The sequence below is a fragment of the Dipodomys merriami genome, unplaced genomic scaffold, assembly GCF_024711535.1.
Source record: "Dipodomys merriami isolate MVZ:Mamm:240054 unplaced genomic scaffold, mDipMer1.0.p SCAF_604, whole genome shotgun sequence".
Classification (NCBI taxonomy): domain Eukaryota; kingdom Metazoa; phylum Chordata; class Mammalia; order Rodentia; family Heteromyidae; genus Dipodomys; species Dipodomys merriami.
In genome coordinates this window covers 53,975-74,667 of record NW_027206185.1, presented here as the reverse complement: position 1 = coordinate 74,667, position 20,693 = coordinate 53,975, and the positions used below count along the sequence as shown (strand labels likewise).

Genomic DNA, 20,693 nt, shown 5'->3' with positions numbered 1-20,693 from the left:
TTGCTTTTCATAGCTAATGGTTAGATATTTAGAATAACTTAGCCGTCCTTCCAGAGAAGGAGGAGTGAGTGATTAGATGACCTTGAAAAAGAAAGCTATTTTTATGGGCTAACAATATAAAAATTGCTTTTCTGAGAAAGAAAAGTGAATAGTATTAAACAGGGTTTCAACTTGTGAGATTCATTTCTATAGAGTATGTCCTTTTGCATATTATCTAGAAAGGTGAGTTCATATTAATTCTTTCCCATACAAGATAATCAGCCCAGCAGATGAAAGGAAAATTACAAGGTGATAAAGGCAGAACATTTCTGGAGAGGATTTGTCTCTTATCAGTAGCTGGTGGTGTCAGATGCAGGCTGTGGAGAATCCTTGCCAAAGACTGCAAAGCTGGGATGTGCTGCCGAGGTGTGACATCTAGACACAGCACAATCTTCTGTCATAACAAGGCTTGCCTAAGCTAATTTACTACCGAAAGTATGTACTTGATTCAAGTCTAACTACTCAGTGAACCACCTGTTTTTAAAGAAAGGAGTACAGATTTTGATCACATGAAATTTTTCATTAAGAGGCTAACATGGACACTCATACAGTTTATGGTGGGCGGTCTCAGAAGCTTTCTTGTGTATGAGAAACGGAGCTACAGGCCTTTTTGTATAAGTTCCTGTACATCTTGTCCATGCTGTTCTCAAACATGGGTCGGTGGGATTTTCCCTTGTAAGAAGCTGCCCTGTTGGACCAGTACTCGCTGTCATCTAAATGGAGATTGCCACGTGGCCGCTGAAACGAGCTATGGAAAAGGGCAAGAAATGATTAGCACACTTACAAAGGGAGAGAGATTATTATTTAGCAGCATATGGTGAGATGGAAACTAAATGGTCTTTCAATATGACTGTCTACTAGTAAAATTTTTGTGCTATGGAGCTGTTGGACTAAGGGATGGAAGCAGCAGGTTGCCATAGACTCCCATTGTTCTGGGTGTTTCTAGCCGAATGCTTCTCAATTTGTTATAGGTCTTTTGTCAAAACCCACATTTCTAATGGGGCACTAATGGCTCACACCTGTAATCTTAGCTACTCAGGAGACTGAGATTTGAGGATCAAATTTCAAAGCCAGCCCAGTCAAGAAGTCCATGAGACTTTCCAATTAACCACCTAAATCTCCAATTAAGTACCCCCAAAAAGGCAGAAGTGGGGCTGTGGCTCAAGTGGTAGAATGCTAGCCTTGATCAAAATAGCTCAGGACAGACAAACCCACAATTCTGAAATTGATAATGTCCAGTTTTCCTGCTTGGACTTCCACTGATGGGAACCTCAAGGCTCTCAAAGGGGTAATTTCTTTGAGTTCTCTCAGCTTTGAAAAAACATGAAAGTGACATCTTTGCCTGTATATCATAGGAATTAAGGATAAAACTAAAATAATGTACTGATTTTAGCAGCTTTTGCAGCTAATGTATTAAAAAGAACTTTTAGAAAGAGGTTTTCTGAAGGACTGACAAACCATCCTATTCATCCAAGTATGCACACAAGAAAAAGCAAGGGTAGCCGGGCGCTGGTGGCTCACGCCTGTAATCCTAGCTACTCAGGAGGCTGAGATCTGAGGATCGCGGTTCAAAGCCAGCCCGGGCAGGAGAAACCGTGAGACTCCTATCTCCAATAAAACCACCAGAAAACCGGAAGTGGCGCTGTAGCTCAAGTGGTAGAGCGCTCGCCTTGAGCTGAAGAGCTGAGGGACAGCGCCCAAGCCCAGAGTTCAAGCCCCACGACCGACAAAAAAAAAAAAAAAAAAAAAAAAAAAAAAAAAAAAAAAAGAAAAAGCAAGGGTTATAATTACTAAAAAGTGCAAACAGAACTTTTCTGGTACTCTGCTTTACTCTTATTATAGAGACCTAAGGGATCCAAAGGCTCAGTCATTAACATTGCTTGGTGAACTGGAAAAAGAATCAATGTTGTAGTTTATAGCAAACTTTAACTAAGGAGCAGTGCTTTTCAAAATGTGGTCCTCATACTACCTGTATTATAATCATCCATGGCAATTCTTCAATGAAGACTTTTAGCTCTCAGAATACATGGGGACAGGAGTAGAATGCAGAATGTAACTCAGGTAATGAGGTAGTCAAAAATTTGAAAATCAGAGCCTTTCCAGTATAAACCCTATTTCTACTCCTCACTTCCCAGTCAGAATTAACTATATAGGTTAAGTACTTAAAAGCAGGATGATAAATAAAGCTTTGAGAAAGAACAATAAAAATTAAAAACAATCTCCTGTAAGATGTGTGCTTTCTGAACTTTCCTCTTTCTCTTTGGATTTTCTCCTTCAAATCCATCTGCAATGCCTACAACTTTGGTTTTTGTTTGTTTATCTGTTGTTTGTAGTGATTGGGACCATCCCAGGACTTCACACATGCTAAGCAAGTGCTCTACCAACTGAGCAGGTAGAACAACTTTTGAAAAGGACATCACACTCACATTTATGCTCTTGGGCATGTAGTAAAGGAAGATGCCCCTACATAATCATAGGTGAGACTCATTTTCAAGTACCCAGTAAGAAACTGGAACTGGAGGTGTGAGTCAAGAGGCAGAGTGCCAGTGCCCCGTGCTAGTGTTGAAACGTTGGGAGAATATAATGCATTCTATGTTCCATTATTTGGAATTCTTGTATCTGTTCCTCAGGAATCTCAGGAAGGTAATAATAATCAGTGGTATAGCAGCAAGGATTCAGGGAAGCTTTGACTCATGATTTGTTGTTTTAAGTCTGAACTTTATGGCTAGTGACAGTTTTCAAAATGGAATTTGCTAGTATAATCATGCAAAAATATTACACTAACATCCTGAAATTTGAGCTAGAAAAGAATTTTCTTACATATTGACAAATAATATTGACAAACTTGTCAGTAAAAACGTCTCGCTAGTGATTTTTGTGTCGGTGGTGGGGAAGGTCATTACACAGTTACCCAAACACATACCTATACTCAGGGTCACTGTCGTAGGCAGAGTCTCTGTATAAAAGACCTCTTTTCAGTTCCAGTTCTTCATCTTTCTCTGGGTCTCGCTCATCCTGAAAAATTTAAAAGACATAGGCCATTCATTTTCTCATTGCTTTTGACATGATGCTTCTGCTTCTTTGGGAAATATTCTTCATTTTAGGAAATTGTGTTAAATACTTAGGAAATTTCTTAGGAAGTAAAAAGATTGAGAATTATCCCTTTGAATAAAACTATAATTTCATTATATACACTTCTTCATCAACACATGAATGAAAATCATACCATGTCAAGATGTGTTAAATTATGTGGATTCAAACATGTACTTATAACTACAAAGGCAATAACTTAGGTTTGTTCATCACAAGGTAACATGCAATAAGGCAAGTCAGTTGACATGAAGACACATTGCATTCCTTCCTTGGTGGGCAACATGTTTAAACTTCTACTAGACATATACAAGGTTGTAAGAAACAGGATTCCTGTTAGTAAAAGCATCAGAAGTCTGCTTAGACAATATTAGTGGTGTTGACATTCCTAAGAGGAGATAACCTCAAGAGGAGAGCTAATGGTCTATAGCTGGCTTTTTCCTTGTAGATGCTGAGAGCACAGAACAAATGTCAAGAATATCAGTGCTTTGTTCAACCACAGGTCCAAAGCAGCAAGGTTCTGGCAGTCTCATGATACTAGGCAGAAAAATTAAAGATCTAAGAGGTCAGACTCCAGTGGTACATGATGGGTGCAAATTGAGCTAGCTTCCATCAAGATTGGGGGTGAGAGAGTGGGAGAGGCAAGGGAGGAGGTGTGGAGGTGGGGAGGAAAGAGATGGTAGGGAAACTATAAAGGAGGATGTAACAATGCTCGAGAGGAAATGGACTCTATCTTCTCATGCAACTGTAACCCCTCTGTACAGTACAGTATCTTTACAGTAGACTATATATATATTAACATTAAAAAACTAAGATTCACATAGAATGTCTGCAACTGCAGAGAGCCAACAATGGCTAAGTTGAAAGCCTCTGTAAGACAGGAGAATGCTTTATGTATTCTTGCCTGAGATGGTAAGTAATGTATACCATGCCAGCAAGGACCTGAAATCACAGTAAAACTAGGTTAAACACATGATGAGCTAAAACAAAGAACTCAATAGTGTTCTGAAGTTTTCACTTTGGAATACATATTTAAATATGGGATATGGAGAGCGCTCCTGTGCAGATCTTTTCTTAATGTTACATCTTATAGATGATACATTAACATGGGTAACTAACATTATGTTAGTTCACAATTTTATTTTCTACTCTTTCCAAAAATTTACTTTTCAGAACATGTTGTATTTAGTCTACATTTCTCCTAATCTCCTCTTATCTGTGACAAATTCCTCAGTCCGTGTTACTTATACTCTTGAGAACTTTTTAATTGAATAATTTTTATTAATGTATCTTAATTGTATAAAGGGATTTCACTGCATATAATCTACTTTGATCAAATCCACTCTTTGATCAAATCCATTCCCTCTGCCCCGCATGTTGCCTTCCTTTTTAGTTGGTCTCACTCTATTTTCATACACACATACAAAGTACTTTGATTATAGCCACCCGTCTCCTCTCCATTTTTAAATGGTTAAATTTTAGAGCTTCTTATACATTCTGGATATTAATCCTTTCCCTGCTGAATTTCTGGCAAATATTTTCAATCATTTTATAGATTACGTTTTACTTTTTTTAATTGTGAAAATACAGATGGGCTATAAGTATATGGGCAAGATAATGAGTACATTTCTTATCAAGCATTGTTGCCTCCTCCTTTGTTTCTCCTTCCTATCTTTTGATGTGCAAATGTTTCTTTGAGTATTTTGAGGTTACATATGAATTTTGGGATTTTATTTATGTAAAGATGACAGATTTTATGAAGATTTCTTTGAATCTGTAGATTATTTTAGATATAAATAGTTTCAAAATATTAATTCTGTGACTTGACAAGACTTAACAGCTTTCAATACTCTTTCCTTTTTCTTTATACCTAATCTTTTAACATGCCTTTCAAGTTATTTTCTGGTCTTGCCTTTTTGGAATCCTAAATGACCTTCTATATCTAAATGACCATCTCTTTCCCAAGATTTAGGAAGTTTTCTGCTGTTACTTGAACATATTTTCTATGCTTTTGGTTTATACATCTCTTCTCCATCTTCTACATCCATGATTTGTATGTTTTGTCTTTTAATAATGGCTCAGATTTTGCATGTTCAGATTATCTCTATTTTCATCTAAATGTCCTAATACATCCTGTCATAAAACTTAATGTTTTAAATTTGATACAATCCACTGGAGAGACTTTCAGCCATATAAATATAATATATATAATATAATATATAATAATATTATAAACACACACAGGTGGTACTAAAGATTTGAAGTCAGGGCCTTGCACTTGCTATGTTAAGACTGAGCCACACCACCAGCCTTGTTTTTCTCAGTTCAAGGAATGGCCTGTACAATGGATCTGTCACTTTGGGGTGGGGGAGGAGATTAGGATCACAGGTTTATGCTACTTTGTGACCTTCTCATGTAGTTTAAGATGTGATAGGTGTGTGCTGCTCTGCTCAGCTATGGATTGAGATCAATTTTTCTGTTCAGGCAGACTTTGAACCAAGTTTCTCTTTTTCTCAACTCAGTTTTTTCATCTGTTTTTGAACTTTTCATTTCCAGAACTTCATTTGTTTACAGAATTTCTATATTTTCATTTTATACAGTATCTTAATTTCATTTAGCTCTTTCCATTCTTGTAGAGTTAATTCAGATACCTATTTTTATTAATCATCTTTATATAATTTTTTTACTTTAAGATTTCATCTACTTCACTATCCTTAGTGTTTTGCATTTCTTGAGTTTGGGTAGAATAATGTTGCTTTGTTTTTTCAGCTTTTTTTTGTTTCTGCATTGTACAACAGAGACCAAGTTCTTGGAAATTTTAATCGGTCTTTCAGTTAAAACATTCTCAGTGTTCTAGCAGTATAGTGTTATAGCAGGGGTTGGAGGTACTGGACTAAGGGTCACTCATGTTTAGGACACTTTGGCTTGAATTCCAGCAGTAATCAGAATGAGGAAAATTACCTGGAGTTTCGTACAGCTGGAGGAGGCTACAGAGTGCTTAGACCCTGCCTAGCACTTCATGTCTCCATGGGGTTAGGAAGCTATGGAGATCATATAATTCAGAGTCTGAAGTCAGGTATTTCAGATTAACCTGAAGCCAACATGTGTGGCCAGAATGCAGGATCTAGAGGCTGAATTATGCCAGCCACCTGTTCAGCACTGTTTCTCCTGAAACCCTCAGACATTTAGCTTCACTATTCATCATGGAGGGCAGACCTCTGACCACTGCACTCATGCTCCTCAACACTTGAAGCTCTCTGCAGGTTTCTTGTCAGACTTTCTCCCTCTCCATAAACTCCAACTCAGAGACTATAACAGGAGACTTTCTGAGCCATAACTGACTATTCCTTGTTTTCAAGCCCCAAGAGTAAGGCCTTTATACAAGGAAAAGAAAAGAATCTTTCTTGACCAAAGACAGCCTTCCACACCAGCCCAATCACTAGCTCACTTTCACTAGGTATAAGGATTTTGAGAATTGTAGTCTTATCCTAAAGTTAGAATTCTCAGTCTGTCACCAGGGATCTCTGGCTTATGATTTGATCTTCAGGTAATTTTCTTATCCTAATTATAGAAAGCTTTCAAAAGAAAAGTTTAGAAACTAACATATAAATGCCTTTGATGAGCTTGATGTGATTTCAAGACATCTTTTACCCGGTCGTGGATCTCATCACAGTTTGGTGAACACCAATCAGAATGGAATCTGTAGGCATTAAAAACAAGAAATTTATATTAGAGGGAAACATATTATTCCCAAATTTCAGAGACATGTGATTTTTTTTTCTTACCCTTGTGTGATTTTTGTCTTACCCTTGTGTGATTTAATGATTAGTTCTTTATAATAAATTTAAAGATAGAAGCATAGAAGCATTCACTTTAGAATAGTCTCCTGCATATGTGAAAGGAAGTTCAACTGCATCTATGCAAATACAATGGGAGACTGTTGTTTATAATCTCTGTAAACAAATCTTGGAAATTGGTGGGGGGGGCAGGAGGATTGAGTGGGGGGGTGGGGGGAGGATGGGAAGGGATGGGAAGGGGAAACAAAGGAGGCTACGATGCTTGATAAGAAATGTAATGCCCATGTAATTGTAACCCCTCTGTACAGTATTTTTACAATAAAAAAATTAAAATTAAAAAATAAATAATTTAAAAAACAACAAAAAAAAAAACAAATCTTGGAAATAAGGGATCTACCTATGCAGCTCCAAGTGGAACTCTTCAATATTATTATAGAATCCACTAGTCTGTGCTGTGGTATAAGGAATGTTTATCACTCATTAAATTGATTTATAAAGATAAAAACTAAGCATGATGCAAAAAGTATATGAGCTAATTAGGTGTGCCAATGTTTCTTAAGAGTTGTGAAGTCTGATATATTTCAATTCATAAAATATTAATATTTATTCTTCAAAGAAATAGAATTCTGAAACAAAACTAAAGTAATTTTGTGGTATGCTAACTGTATTTTTAAAAGGCTCAAGAAAGCACCTTCACTATAATATTCAATTGCTTATGTCTATTGATAAATGTTTCTTAAAATTTTGTTTATTAATAGACATGATTAAGGAGTTATCATTTTACTACTAAAAGAGTTTATCTGCATAAATATTCATTGAAATTAAGTAAATTACTTCTAATTTAGATAAACTCTTATGGTTATGTTTGCCATATTGCTTCTAGGCAAAAGTTACAATTTTGCCTGGTATATAAAATATATATTTGTGTCAGTTTAAATTGTTTATTGATTCCAGAGGTTATATATAAACACCCTGCAAATATACTACCAATTACCTTGGGAAAAAAATTAGAGAATGTTTTGTATTTAAAGATGAGGTACTAAGGATTGAAAAACAAAATGTTTGTTGTATTTAAGTAATGTATTAAAGATATATTTTATAATACACCAAATCTAGATCATTTTATGAAGATGCACACAGATGTTTTACTGTAGTGAAAATAAAAAAATGTGTGTGCCTGAGAATATATCAATAGAATTTTAGATATATTTAAATGAGTTCCAAACTACATTGCCATTATATTCTTTTATTTTAAAAACAACGACGTTGTTTTTCTGTTTATCATTAAAAGCACCCATTTTATTCTAGTAAAAAAAAGTGTGCATAAAAATATGGTATAAATGTGATATTGTGAGTTATCCCCAGCATTGAAATATAAAGAGATTGGCTGATTTTAGCTAGATCATAACTTCAACAAAGCTTTCTCAAACTGAAAAAGGCAGAAGCCAAACATGGAATGAAATTGTGAACATGTAGCGAGACTAAAATTGAGGATAAAGAATAAAATTGAGGCTACCACTGTAGTATTGTGATGGTTTTATAATTGGAAAGGACCTGATCAACAAAAGCCATTCCCTGATTCAAAATCAGGGAATACCAGACTTCAGCAAGAAAGCTCTCATTTTTTTTTTTATGGCAGTGGAGAGAGGGGTGGGAAAACAGGAGAAAGGGGAGTTGTGGGAGGAAAGGGAAAAGGTACCAATCCTGGGACTCGAACACAGGGCCTAGGAACTGTCCCTCAAGGTCAGCACTTACCACTTGAACCATAGCTCCACTTCCACAGTTTTTGGTAGTTTTAGTAGAGATAATAGTCTCACAAATTTTCCTGTCTGGATTGGCTTCAAACTTGGATCCTCAGATCTCAGCCTTCTGAGTAATTAGGATTACGTGCATGAGCTACCAGCACTCAACCAGTTTCTTTTGAACTTTGGATGGCTAATATGTCTCATATATGTTGAAGGTAAATAGATGAAATCATCTGTTTGTAAAAGGGTGCCTTCAATATAGCAGCCAAACATACTCTTGTTCAAGTTACCAGTTTTGAGCTGTACTTTTCATATATTCATTATTAATTATGTCCAATGACCTTAATATACTATAGGATTTAATGGCTAACTCTAGATTTTGTATACCATGCAAATATGCTAAATTTTCAGCTTGTAAAAAGTGGGGAAAAAATGAAAATTTCAGTTCTTCAATTCCTATGTACAATTTAAAATAACCTTTTCTATGTTACTGTGATGAGGCAAGGAATTTCCTACTTTGCTTTTGAAAAACTTATATGAAGAGAGATTATTTCATTTATATCCAAATTTTCCAAGTGTCTGGCTTGGATTAACAAAACACCAGAAAACTGGAAGTAGCTCAAGTGGCAAAGTGTTCACCTTGAGTTAAAGAGCTCAGGGACAGTGCCTATGCCCAGAGTTCAAGCCCCATATCCTCCAAAAAAAAAAGAAATAGAAAAAGAAATAACTGTTGAACAGGCAGATGTTTTCTGTTTCTATTAGACTATTCAAAGGATTAGTGTCAAAACAGACTACCCATTACCTTTCCCTAAGAGAAGCTCGATTTAACATGGGGCTTGGGCAATGCTTTGGCACTGATGAGGGCGCTGAGTGGACTAGTAAGGTCCTCGTTGAATGCTGGGGCTTCATACATGGCCTGGAGCCCAAATAGTCTTCACACCTTTCTAAAGAGTCATCGAAGTCTCTTCCATGGGGTGTCCTGATAACCTGTTTAAAAATATGTATATATGTTTCTATATCTAGATCTATTTACATAGATGTGTATCTACATATCTCCTATGTATGCAAAAGGTTTTTGAATAGGGTTGGCATAAAGGTGGGTATATATAAAAAAAGAACACATATTCATAAAGTAAATGATAGCCTACTTAAGCTTCATTTCATTTGTTCTGGGAATGGACAAATACAGAAAGATAGAAGAATTACTTTCTCAGGCAAGGAGAGACAGACTTAAAGCATATACCTATCATGGTCAAGCACAATGAAAGTACTGCTTTGCCAGCTATTCATTTGATGGTGGACTAATCAAGAATAAGTAAGGGTATCAAAGAAGTTATGGACAAACCAATAAGCACTCCAGTTAAATTGACAAATGACCTGGAGACGCTTCTGAAAAGAAGTACAAATGGACAATACATGGAAAAATGTTCATTATCTTTAGCTACTAAGGAAATGCAAAGTAAAATATATTGAGTTTCTTCCTCACCATCAAGACTCTCAATAGAAGATGTGGAAGTAAAGGAATCCTTACACACTGTTGTTGGGACTGTAAAGCCACCGTGGAAAACAGTATGGGGTTCTTCTAAACACTAAAAATACAGCTACCCTACAATCCAGCTATACCCTTTCTGGAGATAAGTTTGAAAGATACTGAGAGTTATAACATATATATTCTATATAACCTTTATTGCAGCACCTTCCACAAAACAGCAAGCTATGAAATCAGCTTTGGCATACATCAATATATGAATGTACACAGAAAATGTAGTGTGTGTATGTATAATACATGTATGGATGTATTAAAACACACTATATAACATTGAATCAGGAAAATTACCTGAGCTTTTCAAGTTTTTAATCAGAAATCCTCAGTCAGTGTGGTATTTCTATCATTGCTTATAAAGAAGAGAGCATACCTCAAACAAAGTCTGGGCAAATACCAATATCTAGGTAGGATTTAGTAGCATTGTTATATCTTTTTCAAGGCTAGAACCCATTGAAATATGACACTGCTCTTTAATTTATAATACTGAGATAAAAAGTAAATAAAAAACAAAACAATACTGTGAGTTAAAATTAACCTCTCTTCTTTCTCTTATACGAACACAAACACTGAATAATTAATTCAAATGAATAATCAAATCCACAAAAGACTTGTTCGAAAACATTTTGTTAAAGGACTGACTATTTTGATCCACTTGACATAACAGCCAAAATAATGACATTCCATGATGTGACAATTATTTTTGTATTTTTTACTAAATAAATATGATAATCCTCGTGTAGTTGTATATGAGAAATCTATTTATGCTATTGTCTAAAATCTAGGACAATTATGTTTCTGTCATTCATTTGACAAACCTTATAATCCTTGGCACGACAACAGCCAACATGGGAATGGTCTGAAAAAGAAATAAAATATAAATATAACATAAAGGAGAGTATTTGTTTTTACCTTTGATGTTACTATCACTGGTGAAATTGCTATTCCTGGCTTATAGAGAGCTGCCTTCTAGCTAATTCCTCATGTATCATGGAGAGATAGCAACACACATACAAGAAAACACAGTGGGAAAGTGGGAGAAAGCGGCAGGAAGAGAGGGTGAAGGAAGGGAGAAAGGGAGTGGGGGGGAGGGAGGAATAGAGAATAGGAGTTCTCTAGTCTTTTCTTACAAGGGCATTTAAGCCCACCACAGTGCATATAAATCTAATCACTAAAGGCCCCATTTTCAACATATCAGTTTGGGGTTAAGGTTTCAACATATATTTATATGATACAATTCAGTCTATAGTAATGTCTTTCAAGTGTGAAAAGCATATAAGAATTATTTGTACTATTACTACTTATGTTAAAAGTTAAAGATAAAAATACATTCATAGAGGTTAAACCCTTGCAACATGTCTTTTTTTGAAATATAAGCATTTTATAATTATATGGAAAGTTTATGTTTACTGATTATGTGCAAAGGTATTTTATATGGTAATATTTCCATTATTCATTAATTAATAAACTAATTATCACAGTAGTCAAAATGGCTTTTTCAAGGATGCCAAGTTTATAAATAAGTGGTAAAGACAGGATTCAAGTATATGTCTAAATATATGTCCCAAACCCTAACCCAAAGCTCTTCTCACTAGTGTTTCCCTAATGTGGTAAAGTGAGAAAGATGTTCCTTAGGCAAGTTTAGAAGATGTCTAGAAACAAAATCAAGTTTTTTGAATAGAAGGTATTATGTTAAAATTTACTATGAATCTCAAAGAACAGTATGGTTTGTAGCAGGAATCTTTTTTCTTAGCTGGTCCTGGGCTTGAACTCAGGGCCTGGATGCTGCCCCCGAGATTCCTTTGCTGAAGCCTAACACCCTTACCACTTCAGCTGCAGTGCATTCCAGCTTTTTCTTAGAGATAAGATTCTCACAGGCTGGCTTTGGACCATGATCCTCAGATGTTAGCCTCCTGAGAAGCTAGGGGGAATTAAGAAAGCACCTATGTGGGTATCCTAAATAAGCTGTAAAAAGCTACACTTCACACCATGTTGTTAATAATGCAGCAAAGATTGTTTTCATTTGATCAGTGCCATGTTGAGGCCCTGGCTGCAGTTGAGACAAAATAATGAAGATAACTTCTAGTTTACCATTGTGCATTCTGGCCCATCCATCTCTTTCACAGTCTCTGCCAGAAGATCCAAACACAGCATCAGCCCTGGGACTTGGAGGATCAACCTAAGGGAAACAGAATTTTGGAAGCAAAAAGAGTTTAACTGTTCGCAGTCCCAATATCCTAGTTCCGGGAAAACTACTAAGGTATATATACTAGTTACTAAACAAAGTAAATCAAAACCACAATTAGATACCATTCTATATCCACTGAATGAAACAGGACTGGTTTAGAGCTCAGAATTAGAACACTTGCCCAGAATGAACGATACCTTGGGTTCAACTCTACTGCCACCAGGGGAAAAAAAACATTTTTAAATTTTAAAAACTCCCTAAAGAGTTGGAATGGTGTGGGACTCCCTTTTCATCAAGAAAACTTGGCTGTTTATAAAATCCTACTTTGACATTTTAATATTAATGTCCATTAAAACCTAGATCAACTTTTAGAATTTTGTTTTATGTCCATTGTATAAGAAAGGAAATGGGTTCTTAAGAGGATTCATAATGGAGCTTGATCTCTTCCATATTTTTTAAACTTTCAAGTTAATTTTCTATTTTAGATTGCTGGTTAACAATTCAAGAAAGAAAACTATATAAACTAAAAGTTGAAAGTCACTTTGGAAAAAATTTAATGGCAGAAAAGACAATCCATTTGAAATGGAAATGTTTAAGTGAGCACCTACATGTCTAATCACAAATGGAGGCTTATCTGTTTCTTTTTTGAATTCATATGGTCCCAGATTTAAATGGGCCAGGCGCCGCCTGGTGTCTTCAGATAGCTCACACATGCGTCTTTTTGTGTAGGGAGATGGAGAGTGAGATTTTGAAGAAATTGTAGGCTGTTCGTAGCTTTTTGCATTTATGCAATACTTATTTCTATCAGGTGACTTGGATTTTTTCTTTTGTGATCTTGATGTTCTGCTTTGCAGTCTGCCATGTGATTTTTCAACTGGAGTTGAATGGTAAACAAATTTATCCTAAACATAAAAAATAAAAATTAACTTAGGTAGAAAGCATTTTCAAGGCATCCTACAGGTAGAGAAAAATACAAAGCTATCAAAAGCCAACTATGCCAGTCCCTCCTGTCTGCTGATTCTTGGGGGAGGTCAAATTTGTGTGCTCCTAGACAACTCCTTGTATAGTAAGTGGTAGTGAATACAGTTTATAGTAGCAAACTTCCTTCTTAAGTCTTAAAGGGCTTAATAAAAATAGAAGTCCAATAAACTTAATTATATGGAAAAATTAATGTAAACTTTGGTGATACACATTTTAATTAAATTAATTACATAGTAAGTTATATGAGTAGAATTATAAGGTTCTCTACATGCTATAAATTTTCAACTAAATGACAACCATTTTATATCTGAACCCATGAACCCACAGGGTTTTTGGGTGGGTTTTTTTTTTTTTTTTTTTTTTTTTTTGCCAGTTCTGGGGCTTGAACTCAGAGACTGGGCGTGTCCCCGAGTCCCTTTGTGATGAAGGCGAGGGCTCCACCTCTTGAGCCACAGCATCACTTCCAGCTTTTGTTGAGTAGTTTATTGGAGATAAGAGGCTCAGACTTTTCTGTCCCTGCTGGCTTTGAACCATGATCCTCAGACCTCAGCCTCCTGAGTAGCTAGGATTACAGGTGTGAGCCATTGGTGCCTGGCTTGGACCAATGTTTTATTTTATTTTTTAATTTAACTTTATTGTTAAGAGGGGTTACAGTTACATAATACATAAGGCAGTGAGTACATTTATTGTCGAACATTGTTACCCCCCCTCCCTCATTTCTCTCCCACTTTTCCTCCCCCCCAAGCCCCCCACAAGTTGTACAGTTCATGAAGATGAATAAAAGTCATGTCTCTCAGGGCTGGGAAGTTGGCTCGGTGGTAGAGTGCTTGCCTTGCATGCATGAGGCCCTGGCTTCGATTCCTCAGCACCACATAAGCAGACAAAAAAATCTGGAAGTGGTGCTATGGCTCAATTGGTATAGCGCTAGCCTAGAGCTGAAGAGCTGAGGGACAGCACCCAGGCCCAGAATTCAGGCCCCACAACCGACAAAAAAAAAAAAAAAAGTCATGTCTCTCAAGGCTTTTCTGCGGCTGGCTGGCTTGGAACTGTGATCCTCAGATTTCAGCCTCCTGAGTAGCTAGGATTACAGGTGTGAGCTACTGATACCCAGCTTGGACCCATATTTTTATAAAAAACAAAAATGGGTAAAAGTCATGTTATAAACTTTAACAACTATCTGGTTACCAGTCTAAAGATTTTAAGATGAAAAAACAAATTTGAGCTGAGTGTGATAGGGAACATGCCTGTAGTCCCACCCAGTTGGGAGCCTAAAGTTGAAGAGTAGCCTGAACAACTTAGTATCTTATCTTAGGCAAAATGAGAAGGAAAATCAATTTAAGAGCTCTAATTTTTGTATTAATAGTTCCCCCCTCCAAATATACTCTTTCCTATAAATGCCTTATGAGTTGGATTATATGTAAATAATTTAAGATTTCTTCATGTATTGGAATTATAAGAAGCTTTTCAATTAGGAAAAACGGACAGTTGAAAATGTCGTTCAAAAACTTTAAATGTCTTTCTAACTTTTAATCCTTTTAAAAATTATCAATCCTACTTCCTTTGCTAGATTCGCAATTCACCCCCCTCTAAAAAAAAAAAAAATCGAAACAAAAACCAAACATGAATTGAAGGGAGAAGATTCAACATACAGGAATGAAGGCAGGTCTAGTGGCTCCCTGCAGCCCCGGTGGGAACCAAACTGTTTCATCCATCTTTCTTTCTTTCTTCTGCCATCTTTGATGTGATCCTTCCTGGGCCTTGTCCGAATGTCCAATAGCCTCAGGACCTACGGACCTTCCTCTATAGCTTCACCCACCTCTGTGACATCACTTGGGGGTGTCACAGAAGGCAGTGACTCACAGAAGGAGGAAATTCTAGCACTAGGAAGGATCTTTGAGGCTGCCAAAATACTCAAGCAATGAATCTTTCCAAGACCCTTAGCTGGAATTCTTGATTTCTACTGTATTTTAGAATTCATCACTATCAGACCCATAGTCTCCTTCACTGGGAGGAAAATCTCTTCCTCATCAAAACTTCAAATTCTTTGCCTACTTTTATTTTCATGGAATTTATTACTTTTGCTACCACCTTAGTCCTTATGTTTCTTTCCCCTCGTCCTTCATAGGCTTTTAGTGTCCAGGCTGAAATAATCATTTCAGCAATGTTTAAAGTTCCTTCTTACACACCTATCTCTGACTAAACCGTAAGCAACCAATTCTATCTTCTTTATTAAGGGTTTTTACTGTTCTATACTACTACAGGAAGTTATAAACTGCGTATTATCTGCTACAAATGGCAAGCTAATGAAACATAAAATAGCCGCCTTTACACTGGTCACAAAATGACTTCCTCTAGCCACATCTAGGATAGTTTCTCTTAGGAAGCCCCAGATGAAATAAAGATAATCAGAAACCATAGGTCTTGTTCTAATAAAAATGTCTGCCAAATGCCAGGCATGAAGTCACCCTAAAGCACTCAGCTTTAACCCCCAATCCAGACCAAAAAACCATCCCCAGTAGATCCAGTGTTACTGTCTTAAGCCACTAAATCAGTGAGGATTATAACAAACTAAAGTCAAGAGTGAGCATATTAAGATGGCATCAATCTTTTAATTTTAATAATTTCACTTTTCAGCAGGTAACTAAATAAGAAAAAGTACTTTTCCCCCAAATTATGCTTGTCAGTCCATTAAATGGGTCATGAAACATTCTGAAACTAAAGTACAAGAGAATAAGGATTTTATAATTTTATGAAATATACTTTACTCCTCTAAATCAAAAGCTGTATTGTTTGAAAATGCTGCTTTACATCTATGAAATTTTAATTGTGACTAATATAAACTTGAAAAAATGGGTTTTCACATTCTTAATGAAATAAATGACTATTAACATTCAGAATTTTAGTGTAAAAGTGAAATACTCTGTTGTTTCTACTAGGCAGTATTTTTTTTAGCATATATATATATTTATTTATATTTTTTGATGCTGGGCTTGGATTCAGGGACTGGGCACTGTCCTTGAACTTTTGTGCTCAAGTCTAGCACGCTACCAGTTGAGACAGATCCACTTCTGACTTTTTGGTAGTTAATTGGAGTTGAGTCTCATGGACTTTCTGCCTGATCTGGCTGTGAACCATAATCCTCAGATCTCAGACTCCTAGCAGCTAGTATTACAGGCATATGTGACCAGCACCCACCCACTCTTACCTTTTATTTTAATTGTTATATTTTATATCTCCAAGTATTATGATTTTTTAAAATAGCCTTAGTTTTAAAAATAGGCTCAAAATTTTAAGCTGTAAATCCATGAATTCTGTGTTATACATGGGTACATCACATATATTCTCTAATTTTCACAACTTATAAGTTTCAGGTCTCTCTGTTTATAATACATATTTTCTACATTTTTTTCTTTTGTTTTGTGGTGTGTTGGTTATTGAACCCCAAGCCTCATGCAGGCTAGACAAATGCTCTACCACTAAGCTGCATCCCCAGCTATAAAGCATATTTTCTTAAGTATTGTTTGATAGCAAAACTGTTCCCTCACATCCATATTCAGTAAGGATCAAATGACACATAGGGAAACTTCTAGTCAGAAAGAAAGCAATAGTCTGGCTAAAAGTTTCACTGGAGGGCTGGGAAGGTAGCTCAGTGGTAATGTGCATGCCTTGCATGCATGAGGCCCTGGGCTCGATTCCTCAGTACCACATAAGCAGAAAAAGCTGGAAGTGGCACTGTGGCTCAAGTGGTAGAGCACTAGCCTTGAGCTGAAGAGCTGAAGGACGATGCCGAGGCCCAGAGTTCAGGCCCCACGACTGACAAAAAAAAAATTTTTTTTCAGTGGAAACTGTTTTATTAAATGACAACTCTGTACAATGACTTACAAATAATGAAGAAAAGTCAGAATCTAAGCCCAAGTTGTGTTTTTAAAGAGGGAGAGGGTAACAAGTTCAACAAGAAATGTACTCACTACCTTACTGTAACCTCTCTGTACATCACTTTGACAACAAAATTAAATTTTTTTTTAAAAAGCAAGTTGTAAATGGTCTCTGGATTTGGGAAGCATCTTGTCAGATTTCTTACAGCTATTTTTAAAAGATAAATAACTAGACTCTGGCTTTGAAACACTAGGTATCTTTCTAAACAAAATGAGAATGTTCCTTCAGTAATTCTATAATGACATTTTACCTTTCTTAGTTTGTCTCAATAACATCCTCAGTAAAATTACTTGAAAAACTAATAACATAGTAAGTTAAGTTATTGCTTACAGGATGGGTATGGGCTGTATAGATCACTGGCTCTTCATCACAGACAGGTCATTGTTACCTGGTCTTGATGTACCTGCTTGTAAATGATGCCAGGCCATTATTAAATTACCTATAGATAAGGTAATGTGTCTATCACAAGACCACCTTGGAAATTAGCAAGAAATTAGAAAAGAACAGTAGATCCAGATAGCTTATTAAAGGTAATTTTCAGAAACACAGAAGGTATTTAGGCTGAATGTCCAAACTTCCTTTGATTGTATAGGACCAATATGGTGACCAAACTAAGCAACAGTCTCTTAAGAAATCATATACACACAAGAAAACATTTATAACTAGCCTCTCAGACTGGGAACTTGTGTCACAGCTGCTAAAAGGCATCCTTTGAAACTTTCTGTGGTAACCTGTAACTTCCATAAGAGGTACAGAAGCCTTAAATCATTTTCAATGAAACTACTTGATCACATCTTTCTGGAAGCCTGGTTCCTTTGTATAAAAAAGTAAATTCATATAAACAAACATGACAAAAAAAACATCATGGCATCCTCTATCATTTCATCTCACATTTATTTAGGTATAACCAAACGTAAATATTTTGGTTAGTGGTGTTACCTGAAGACTGAACAAAAAAGTAAAAAGAACTGCAGCCAGCACAAAAGAATAAAGCCTGCCAAACAGCCACAGATATGAACAAGTAAAATTATTAAATATTTTAAATAATTTTAACCTGAGTGCGGCACTTCCTTGAACTTATCAGACATTCAGTAATAACTGAAGTTGTAGAAAATTCCAGCTTTGGAGCAATTCCCTGGAATTTAAAAAGACAGGATTAGACATTTCAATTTTAAAAGAGGCAATTACTGCCTAAGGTAATCATCTCTTAGCTTGAACTTTTTATTAGAGATAAAGTCAAAATAGTAAAGCTAAATCTTAGCAGGAAATAGTTTCATTGTTGATTACATTCAAACAAACTGAAGACTGTTAATCTACAGTACAATCCTCAACTTTTTTAACTGTTAGAACTATTTAACTATTTGACCAAAAAAAATAAAGTGTGTGTGTATGTATGTGTGTATGTGTGTGTGTGTGTGTGTGAGAGAGAGAGAGAGAGAGAGAGAGAGAGAGAGAGAGAGAGAAAGAGAGAGAGAGAGAGAGAGAGAGAGGGAAAGAGAGAGAGAGAGAGAGAAAGAGAGAGGGTGGGTTGTGGCTCAAGTGGTAACTCCTGCCTATTAAGTATAATTTCCTGAGTTTAAAACTTATTTTTTTCAAAAGAAAGGAATATGTTAATTAGCTTCATAAAGACATTTCACTAGATAGATGATAGATACATACATACATAGACACATTGACCATACTGCATTACTATAAACATGAAATATGTATAGTCTCACAAACATAACTCCTCAGGCCTCCTGTGTATGCAGTTTTTAAATAGTACACCCTGTAGTATAATTCACATTTTCACATTCAAATCTATTAATGCCAACCAATACTCCCTGCCCATAGCTTCTGTTCTACCACAGCAGAAGTCAGACATGACTAACAACCCAACCCTACAAATCTAGCCTGTGAGTAAGTTTAACGTTTAAGATGTTTTATCCATTATAGGATTTGCATAAGGGCTGAAATAGTTTTCTGCAAACATATGTTTTATTAATATTTACTATGCCTGATTGTTAGACATCTATTACTACAACTAACATATTACTCCATATCTAGCAGTTTAAAATATCAGTTAAAAGAATGGGCATGGTGGTTTATGCTTGTAATTCCAGCTTCTTGGAAGGTGGAGGCAGAAAGACTGTCTATCAAAGCTAACTCAGGTGAAAAAGAGAAAGATCATATATCAGAAAAGAAGCCAGGTCTAGTGGTTCATGTTTGTAATTTCAGCTACACGGGAGATACAGGGAGGAGGACTGCTGTCAGAGGCTGCCTGTGGACAAAAAGTGCAATACCCTGTCTGAAAAATAAAGTCTAAAGGCTGAGATGTGGCTCAAATGGTAAAGTGCTTGCTTACTAAGTGTAAAGCTCTGAGTTCAAAATCCCAGTACAAGGAAATAAAGAAAAAAATAAAACACTAGCAAACATTTATTATCCCAGAGAGTTTCTATGGTCCAGCAATCTAACAGAGGTTGAGCTATGGATTTCTAGCTTAGAATTTTTCACAAGATTTTAGTCGAGGCATAATTTGGTCAACTGAAGGCGTGACTGGGGCTTGACATCCTCCTTCTCAAGAAGGTTCATCCCCACTGCAGCTGGCCAGAGACCTCAAGTCCCTTCTTACTTTTTCCAAAAAGACTTACCTACTCATCATAAATGCCTCTCCATAGGACTTTCGAGTGTCTTCATGACATGGTGACAAGTTTCCCAATGTGAGCCTCAAGGCAAAACATGAAAGAAGCTACAGTGATAAAGTCTCAGGAGTCCTGTACTGTTAAATCTATGACATTCTGTCCTGTGGCAGGTAAGCACAGATCACACTCCAGGACACTGGAGCTGGGCTGCCTTTCTAAAGGAGCATTTCCAAAGTATTCATGTATAAGGTTAACGTTTAAAGTCTGCCCTCTGGCAACAATTTACTCAAATTCCTCTTCCATGCAAAACATACTTGCCCTCAGCCATCAAATAAAAGGAATTGTGAAGAAAGAAAGAAAAAAAATATTGGCAGATTGAATTCCACAATGTCTACATGTAAACCAAGTCGTAGCATAGATTGGCTTCCCTCACTCATCCAACAAAAGGAATTGTGAAGAAAGAAAGAAAGAAAACATTGGCAGATTGAATTCTACAATGTTTACATGTAAACCAAATCCTAACATAGATAGGCTTTTGGGGTATGTGGGCCAGTACAGCTTCTATTTATATCAAAGAAAAGTTACCTTTGCGGCAAGCAAAGAACAATCACAACAGGCATTCCTGTTTACCAGGGAGGAATGGAAATAACCGGGAATCACTTGGTCTATAAAAATTCTGAAATCCAGAGAAATGTTGGACATTCCTTAACTAGAGCTTGGTCCTATTATTCTCAGAACTATCCATGGTTTTTG

The 20,693-nt window shown here is 36.2% G+C and overlaps 1 protein-coding gene across 2 annotated transcripts in view; it reads right to left on the bottom strand.

Annotated features, from left to right (window-relative positions):
• Nucleotides 1-538: 538 nt before the first annotated feature.
• The window catches only part of LOC138814727 (spermatogenesis-associated protein 6), a 63,244-nt gene continuing 43,089 nt past the window's right edge, over nucleotides 539-20,693 (bottom strand). Inside the window, exons 1-9 of one of the 2 annotated variants that reach the window (XM_070003850.1) lie at nucleotides 20,526-20,657; nucleotides 18,374-18,454; nucleotides 13,011-13,304; nucleotides 12,306-12,393; nucleotides 11,033-11,073; nucleotides 9,474-9,658; nucleotides 6,733-6,829; nucleotides 2,963-3,054; nucleotides 539-787 (exon numbers count right to left, since the gene is read on the bottom strand). In XM_070003850.1, coding sequence (XP_069859951.1) covers nucleotides 607-787; nucleotides 2,963-3,054; nucleotides 6,733-6,829; nucleotides 9,474-9,658; nucleotides 11,033-11,073; nucleotides 12,306-12,393; nucleotides 13,011-13,304; nucleotides 18,374-18,454; nucleotides 20,526-20,642 — 1,176 coding nt within the window. In that variant the 5' untranslated portion in view covers nucleotides 20,643-20,657 and the 3' untranslated portion in view covers nucleotides 539-606. Of the gene's footprint in view, nucleotides 788-2,962; nucleotides 3,055-6,732; nucleotides 6,830-9,473; nucleotides 9,659-11,032; nucleotides 11,074-12,305; nucleotides 12,394-13,010; nucleotides 13,305-18,373; nucleotides 18,455-20,525; nucleotides 20,658-20,693 lie in introns of those variants that run through there. The other variant, XM_070003849.1, reaches the window with a different exon arrangement.